Source organism: Citrus sinensis, chromosome 3, assembly GCF_022201045.2.
Source record: "Citrus sinensis cultivar Valencia sweet orange chromosome 3, DVS_A1.0, whole genome shotgun sequence".
NCBI classification, from domain to species: Eukaryota; Viridiplantae; Streptophyta; class Magnoliopsida; order Sapindales; family Rutaceae; genus Citrus; species Citrus sinensis.
This window is the reverse complement of record NC_068558.1, coordinates 39,304,807-39,314,263: the sequence shown is the minus strand read 5'-3', so window position 1 is coordinate 39,314,263 and position 9,457 is coordinate 39,304,807. Positions and strand designations below refer to the sequence as shown.

Genomic DNA, 9,457 nt, shown 5'->3' with positions numbered 1-9,457 from the left:
AAATATTTAATAAGGTCTTCTTTAAGTGGGACAATAACAACTGAGCTCCATAAATGCAACTGATGCCGAAATTTTCGAATTCATTGACAACAATAGCAAGAACAAGAAATTGTTTACAAATTTGGCCGCAAGAGCCTCATAAAGAGTCATATATATACAAAAGAACTTTAGCATATTGATATTTTCTTCCAAATGTACAATATAGTTCGACAAGGACATTATACATCCGTGATCCGACCACAGAAACACCGAAGGAGGCCACGCCTTGATCGGCCTCAAGCCACAATGAGAATGATGACAATAAGCAAAATGATTCCAAAAATCACCAATAGCAAACAACTCTGCAGGAAAAAAAAATTGTTTCATCAGATTCCTTTGCCAGAAGGATGAACCAAAGAACAATCTATAAATATGTTATCATAAAAGGGCAGTCTACAAAAAAGATGAACAAAAGTTGTCCTTAAAACAGTTCTGCCGAGAAATATTGACAAATGATAAATTATTTATTTGCTGGAATTCCTACGCCATCATCTATCACCCCAATTTCCCACACAGACCCATTAATTATCTTTGTCATCGTAAAGTACAACACTCGTAACCTAAAAGCTAAGGTTGAGATATAGTTTCAGGCATGTTCACATTATCTCAACACGTGAATCGTGATCAGAAGAAAGGAAGAAAATGGTTCATTGATCAAACTTTACCAGAGATGAACTAGATTTCTGTATTTTAGATGCCTTCGCAAGTTGGGTGGTAGCTTGTGCAGTCGAAGCATGGGAGCTCTCAATGTTAGAACTAATGTCATCTGAAAGAACAGCATGCTTGACATCAATGCTAGAGTCGATACAACATTTTTAAGCAAGAAGAAAGGAAATTCAGAAATTAATTGATTGATATACAGGACAGAAAGCTCACCAATCATTACTCCTTGCTCATGAACCAACACGGCTAAATCTTTGAAAATCTCATTTACCTCACTAATTTGTTCCTGAATTTCTTTGATCCCCTGCTCTCTTTCTTCAATAATGGCCTCATTGAATGTGATCTCATTGTCCAGCAGTACAACTTCTTGTCTAAATAAAATTTATAGAATAGACAGGATGAAACATAAGCACCTATTCCAATATCAATGTTATAAAGCACTCAAAGAATGAAGTGTATAAGTACAGACACAGGATGAATTTAGCAGTATTATAGAACTGGTAATTAACCTCCTTGTTCTATATGAGACCCGTCCTTACTAAGAAAGATTTTGAAAAGGTAAATGAAGAAAACTGAAAGGAAAGAATTTACAAAAGGATGAACATAAGTTGTTCTTGCACCTTAAGTCCTCTAAAATAGTCAAACAGACTCTCTAATGCCAAATATCCAATATAAAAGGGAAACATCCATCGTTTCACCTCAAATAGTACAATGTTTTACAATTTAAGCCAGAGTTCCCTCGCTTAAAGCCTCATTATCCACTTATAATCCAAGCAGTGTCAGGATCCTACTTGTTTCTTAATCTTCAGTTCTTAACTGGGGGAATCTTATCAAGAGTGATAAGGTTTGTTTACTTGGTCCAGAAAAGTGACAAATTTTCTAAGTCTCAATGCACAAGTAATAATATACATAGAGCTGAAATGCCGCCGGTCCTGTATCCATTAGTTGTGGGAGCTTGATGTATGCTCAGGATTGTACACACCGTAGGAGTACTTGGGAGATACTTGAGCAATCCTAGTTTTGAACAATGGAAGGCTGCAAAGAAGGTGCTCTGATACCAATTGATGAATAATTTTAAATATAAATCTCATGATCTTGCATATCCATTCAAGCACATGATTAGAGAGGGAAAGAAAATTTGTTACCTTGACCTTGAGCTCAATATTTGTAGAACTAGTGATCTTGAACCTTTATCCAAAACTCTATTTAATTTAAGGTTATACTTGTCCATAATATACTACGAATAGGGTGTAACAAAATAAGACTTATCAACACACTATGGGTGTGTTTGGTTGTAGTATTAAGGGGGTATTAAATTACTGTTCACATTAAGTTAATGCTTGTATCATGTTTGGGAGAGCATGACATGGGTTAAGGGTTTAGCTTACCTTTTTTTTTTTTTTTTCCTTCTTTTGCATTTGCTTTTTGCTTTAACTTTTGCTTTTGCTTGTAATAATAATAAAAAATAAATATAACTTTTTAATTTAATATAATATTATATAACATTTGTATTTTTAAATTATAATTTAATATAAATTAATAAATATATAATTTATTATTCAATAATATTATATTATATTTTTATATTATAATTTATTAATAAATTTATAATATAATATAACTAATAATAAATATTTAGATATGAATAAATTTGAATAATATTAATTTAAAATTAATAAGAATATAAATAATAATATAAAATATTAATATAATAAAATATATAATTTAAATTAATTACAAAAAAATTAATACAGTACAGTGTAGTGCCAAACACTGTACAACATTATTATAATACAATGCTAATACAATACAACATAATACAATACACCAGTATTAAAATAATGCAATACAACATAATACAATACAGTGTGCCAAACGCACCCTATATGATCATATAATAAATGAGTCTATCAAAATTACTCCTTAAAATTTGACCATATAATAAATGAGTCTATCAAAATTACTCAAAATTTGACAATTGACATTAGACACATTATGATCATATAATAAATGAGTCTATCAAAATTACTCCTTAAAATTTGACCATACAATAAATGAGTCTATCAAAATTACTCCTTAAAATTTGACAATTGACATTAGACACATATTAATCTGATAAAACATAAAGGGTGCGTTTGGCACACTATATTGTATTATGTTGTATTGCATTATTTTAATGCTGGTGTATTGTATTATGCTGTATTACATTAGCACTGTATTATAATAATGTTGTACAATGCTTGGTGCTACACTGTATTGTATTAATTTTTTTGTGATTAATTTAAATTATACATTTTATTATATTAATATTCTATATTATTATTTATATTATTATTAATTTTAAATTAATGTTATTCAAATTTATTCATATCTAAATATTTATTATTAGTTATGTTATATTATAAATTTATTAATAAATTATAATATAAAAATAAAAATATTATATTATATTATTGAATAATAAATTATATATTTATTAATTTATATTAAATTATAATTTAAAAATAAAAATATTATATAATATCCTATTAAATTAAAAAGTTATATTATTTATTATTATTATTATAAGCAAAAGTAAAAAGCAAACGCAAAAGAAGAAAAAAAAAAACACAAGCTGCAAACGCAAAACAACAAAAGAAAAAAAAAAGAAAAAGAAACGCAAGCTAACGCGGCAAACTGCCGCATTACCTAAACCCGACTGTAGCACAGTTACTTTAACCCATTCCTATGTTCTTCCAAACATGATACTAGCATTAATTTAATGTGAACAGTATTTTAATACACTATAATACCATGCACCAAACACAGCCAAAGCACTTAGAATGATTTATACTAGTCCCCAATATATGAGAAATAAATACAATAATCTCCCACTTGGATGGTATAAGTCATTCTAGTGACAAATTTAGAAAACATAGATATTTAGAAAACAACCTAATTAATTCATGTGACAATAACAAAAGGTCAAATGTGAGCAATCACCCAAATCATAACCAACTCTAAAATGTGTAAAAAGCACTATAATGGGATGGACAATTTTATAACTAATACATAAGAGCCTACACTCAGCCAAAGTATTTAACTCTGGCCCATTGGGAGTTACTATTCGGCCATTTGGTACTTTGGCCAAGAGCAGTTTGCTCTAATTCCCTCCCATTTATTTCTTGTGTGTATGTGCAGGGTGGTGATAATCTGAACAAGAAGATTAAATAGAGTTTTGGATTTAAGGTCTAAGATCACTGGTTCTACAATTATTGAGCTCAACAGCATCTTGCAAAATGGTGAATCAAGGCAACAAATTGTGCCTCTCTAAACATATGTTTGAATGGATATGCAAGATCATGGGATTTATGTTCAAAATTATGCATCAATTAGTATCAGAGCACCTTCTTCTGCAGCCTTCCAGTGTTCAAAACTGGGATTGCTTTAGTATCTCCCAAGTACTAGAAAGCATATGAAAGACCATAAGTGACAAGAGATCAACAATTTGATAAAATATCAACCGGCATGCTCCACTAGCAAATGATGAAAAGTGACAGTTTACATTTTCAAAGGGAACAACACCCAAAAACGCATCTCAAGTAGCCCATGAAGTGGACGCCACTGCGTCATTAAAGAAATTTTGCAGGGGTGGAGAACAGAAAAGAGTATATTCCTTTTTGACATATTCTGTTAAGTAGGACTGAGAGATCATAGTAAACCACAGCTTCACCTAGCATAGGGTGGGTTGGCAGGAAATACACTTTCAATTGTCGTAGTTCAAATTAACAACAAATTCAGAAGAACTACCTCGAAGGCAATCTAAGTGGAGAAAGAATTTTATATCCTTAAATGCAATAAAAATTATTAATCTGTCTCAGGAAACTGTACTGAACTAGTATTTGATGAATGTAAGGTTGTATGATGTAAATACAGAGTAATTGTTTACCTTTTCGATTCTTGAAGAAGAAGTTGCTGTTGGGAAGTCCTCGAAGAACTTATTTCTGGTTCCTGGGGAGAGTAGCTGCATCACAGTTGATGAAAAACAAAATAAAGCATACGAATAATGATCATAAAACAGCGAAAGAATCTAACTATTCCTACAAGCAACTGCAGAATGTCCCAACATTGATGATTATAACAAAACCACCATTCTGCTTCTGGGAGATCAAATGAAGCTCAATTAGTTTCTGCTAGACAAGAAACAAAAAACATAACCAATACAGGGAACATGGGAATACCAAACCATTTCTGCTTTTGCGCCCTGACAATCTCACTCAAATTACAAGAACCTACACATTATACTATAATATACTGGGGTCCCCAGCCAAAACCACACATGCAAGTTTCCCTGCATGTGGCTGGTCCGTGCCATCCAAGACGCTGCCTGAGACTCAGCATGAGATCGTTAGCGGACACGATCCAATCCATTCTGGGATACCAAAAATGAAGCCTTTCGACTTGATTCATAGATAGAATTAATGACAGATAGACAAAAGATAAACAAACAAGATACCTTTCCTTATCTAAAAAGAAAAAGCAGAATAGATTAGACATCCCTTAAGATGTCTATGTATCCTTTATCATCTCCCTATTCTTTTATATCATTCCATTCAATGTGCAAATTGTCCAGGACAGGCTAGGATCTCATTAAAATTTTTGCGAATTCTGAGAGTCTGTACATTAGACAGGACTCCCAAACATGTACCAACTATTTGAAGGCACTAGTTCGGTATATTGTGCGTGCACCAGAATTGTTATTAAATGAGATAATCTATATGCAACTTGTATAAAACGATAATTATGTGAACAATAGCATAATCTTCCGAAAGTTACTCACTAGGAAATTGTAACCGAGTTAATGACAGACACTATATCGAGCTCATATTGATTCAAAGTGAAAAACTCTCCGAATACATCCTCGGAACTAATCAACATCCTTTGCACAATGAAATGAGCTCAGCAGTATACAGCATTGTCCAATGAGCAGAAACTGTAAATAATACTATATTTGCTTGTGTACTTGGAGGCGGAGCATTTGTGTGTATTTATCACACTTTTTAGCCAAGTTCCAGTGAATTAGACGACATCTACATGTTAAAGCCACAAATGATTGGCCATATAATATATATATATATATTTCCCCTTTTTTCCCCTAGAAGGGGACAAAAGCAAAGAATAATGGTAGATACAGATTAGTGACATAAATTAGAACCCCTGAACTTCCTTCCACCATTTTCATCCAAGATATTATAAATTATAGGTACTAATGGATTTTTCTTAACTCTTAATGCATCTTCAAATCTTTAACAAGATACAAATCAAAAAGTAGCGTGCCTAAACCATTTATAAAACACAGACATTATGGACTTAAAATTGTGTTGATAAATTTTCCAAGGTGTAGACTTATTTGTATTTTGTCAAGTTTTCATACTCTCGAAATTTCAATTTTATTGGCATTAAGATTCCTTCTGTTCCATTTGGTATCACTAATATAAAATAGGAGACAGTATTTACTCCAAGTCAAAAGGCAGTCAGGATTTACCAAAGCAACAAAGCATAAATAGTTCAAGTGTTTAGTTAAAATTACCTAGATGAAAGAGATTCTTTGGGAACAAAAGGTGCATAGGTTGTTTCCCTCTCAGCTGCAAGCCTTTGGGCCTTTTGAAACTCTTTAAGAACAGACTGAAAATCTTTTGCTAGCTTAGCATCAGCAATCTTCCTAATGGGCTGCAATTTAATGAAAAAAAAATTTCAGTGCTTAAGACATAAATCAAATCCTTCACACATCATAATGAGTAGATAAATGAATGTGGAACCGAACCCTATCCTACCAATTTTTCAAAGAAATGGGTGAGTAAGTTTGAATAGAATTGTCGAGAAAAAGAATATTGAAAGAAAAGGGGGAAAAAAAAAAAGGACTGGCTGATGATGATTAAATGCTAACTGAGAAAACTCTAAAGGAACTTCCAAGGGCTAACTTAAAAGAGGGGGCATTGGTTATTTTGATTGAATGATGAAGAAGAAGGCTCCACAGAAGGAGTGGTGCAGAAGCCAGAGACTCAGAGATGTTGTAATAAGGTAGAAAAGACCAGTAGCAGGTTAAGGTTGCTTAAGATGACTGAATGAAAATACCACTTAAGAATAAAATCTAAACATGAATATTGGGGGGAAAATATTTCCAAAAGCAAGAAGAGCAATACTTAAACTAACCACACACAATGAATAGCAAATGCAAATTCAATAATCATTACTAGAAAACCAGGCATTTGTTTATATAAATAGAACATTTCATATTTACTTACGCTGACTTCTGTGTGGTGATCAGCTTCACTAGCTTGCTTAAGTTTACTTGATGTATCTTTCACCAATTGCCCAATATGTAGCCTTGTTTTGTGTCTGCCAGCCAATTCAAAGGAATAAAAAGTTACAAACACACACAAACGATTCAAATTTTACTTTCTATAGTACCTCAAGAAATCAAAGGAATCTAAAATATACAAGGTCAAAAGGCATATGCCCGTTGTTTTTGTAATCCATGAAAAGTACTTGAGAATTAAGAAAAAATAACAGTAGATGAAAACAAATCACAGATTTTCGCTCTAGTTTCTTCATAAATTTCAGACAAAGAGAAAAGTCAGGCTAAAAAGTTGACCAGTTAAATTTAAGATTAGGAAGAAAACGATGGAAAAAAATTTATCACAAGTTACTATAACCCTCCGGTAAATTGACAATTTGCAATTTCTACTACACCAAACTTCATCCGCAAAAGAAGAAAAACAATATAAATTTATTTTTAAAAAAAAATCCAGAACAGCATCAACAGTGATGAAAATTGAAAAGCACATATTTTTAATCACATTAATCAACCAATGGTTAATTAACAAGTGTTATTTGTTTGTTAATTTTGTCATCAACATTACACTAGCAGCAACGGAGAGTACAATAAGCTACAGTAAAATGTACAAGCACTAAAGTGAAAAACCCCAGGAACCAAAATTTCTGAAATAAGAATCACAATTGAAAAATAAAATAAAATACTCACAGTTTATCGCGTAGGTCAAGGGTGTCTTTGGGGGTACCGAGGGAATTGACAAGGCGATAGAAGGAGGAAACGGCGGTGTTGATCTGGAAAATAGCAGCGGCCACGGCTTGAGACGGGTCCTGCGATTGGCTTTGATTTTGCTGCTGCTGCTTTCGTTTAGCAGCATTAAAGGGATTTTGAGGAGGAACCCTTACACCAGCCTCGAGATCTTGGAAGCTCATAGTTTTTTTTTTTTTTTTTTTTTTTTTTTTGCTCTTTTGTTTCTGTAAATCTTTTTGGAATTGAATTCGAATAATTAGTTTTGTTTGCTGATGATGCTTTTTGCTTGTAGAGAAATAGAATGGAGGAAACGTCGCGTTGGGGAGAATCCAAGGAGGGATGTTTTGTCTTCGTTTCAAATTTGTGTTGCGTTTTTGTGTTGAACTGTTCTTGTTGTTGGTAGTTGTACTTGTTAAGTCAATCCCGCAAGAAGCTTCCCTTTTGGGCCCAACAGTCATTTCAGTCTATGGACCGGTTTGTCCTTATATTGATAGGTACAATCGGGTCATAAGCCCACAAATCAAATTCCAATATAAAGATTATCTCAAAGTAATTCCCACACAATTTCAAAATTAAAAAGTCTCAAATCCTCCGGATTAAACGAGGAGCGAACATGCGTACAAAGTTTATTAGAGAACCGGTTCTGAAAACATGCTTACAAAAATATTTTTAAGCTCCCGATTCATGTTTAAAGCGTTTTTTTTAATAATATTTTTTTGTAAAACATGAATGAAGAAAACCGTATTCATAATAACTTTTTAGAAAATCAACAAAAATTTTTACTGAATTCTTAATATTTTTGTCAAAACAAAAATTTATTTTCAAACTTTTTTTCATTGAATAATAACAAAAACTATTCTTTTATTGATACTTTAAATATAAATTATACTTTCATTAATTAGGTGAGCCTTCTTAACTCGAAAGACAAATAAATAAGATAAATAAATTAAAATTATTCACTTGTTAATTGCTATCCAATTGATGTTTAAAAGATTTTGCTAAATGTTAAGTGTGTATGAAAAAGAAATTTTATTTTTTTATTTTTATGAATACGAAGTGTTGCTCTTGACAGAATGCCTCTCTTTCTTTCTCAGCATATTGAGAGATATATAAACAATAGTTACGAAAAAAGTAACACTAGTTATAAAAAGATAAAGATTGTATTTACAACTGATAATTTATCAAAGGATTGACTAAAAAATAAATAATAAAATTATTAAAACACATGATTTTACATAAAGAGGAAGGAGAACCAAAATCTCCTCCACTCTAAACCTAAGTGATATAGTGGAGTTCAAAAAAACTTATCTCAATTTCCACAAAATTCACAATTATTTCATCTTCTCTCGCTTTTAAAGGTATGGTAATCAAAACCTAAATTATTTTTTTAGCTTCCTACTTCTTTATAGTCAAATTTAGATGGCTTGCTAAATAAATATATTCAGAAAATGATCAAGCCATTAAGACTTCATCTCGTATTAAAGAAGTTGTTCAATCTCTTATCACATAAATTATTTAGTGGTTACCAAAAACCATTCAAAATATTATATCCAAAAATAAATACCGCACCCAAAAACAATATCAACTGCTTCTTTTGATTATTTCTATCAAAGGAGACGCTAGCTTATCGGTCTATCTTTAGGATCAGCAATAATAATTTTAGTTCAATATTATTACAATTGAATTGCAACA

At 31.7% G+C, this 9,457-nt stretch overlaps 1 protein-coding gene across 1 annotated transcript; it reads right to left on the bottom strand.

Moving 5' to 3' along the window:
* Positions 1–46: 46 nt before the first annotated feature.
* On the bottom strand, positions 47–8,154 carry LOC102619510 (syntaxin-22). Its single transcript, XM_006478877.4, has 7 exons — positions 7,727–8,154; positions 6,987–7,080; positions 6,272–6,411; positions 4,631–4,705; positions 916–1,073; positions 705–805; positions 47–341 (listed from the first exon to the last, which is right to left on the bottom strand). The coding sequence occupies exons 1-7, from the start codon at positions 7,945–7,947 to the stop codon at positions 276–278; spliced, it is 855 nt and encodes a 284-aa protein (XP_006478940.2). The 5' UTR covers positions 7,948–8,154; the 3' UTR covers positions 47–275.
* Positions 8,155–9,457: the final 1,303 nt, after the last annotated feature.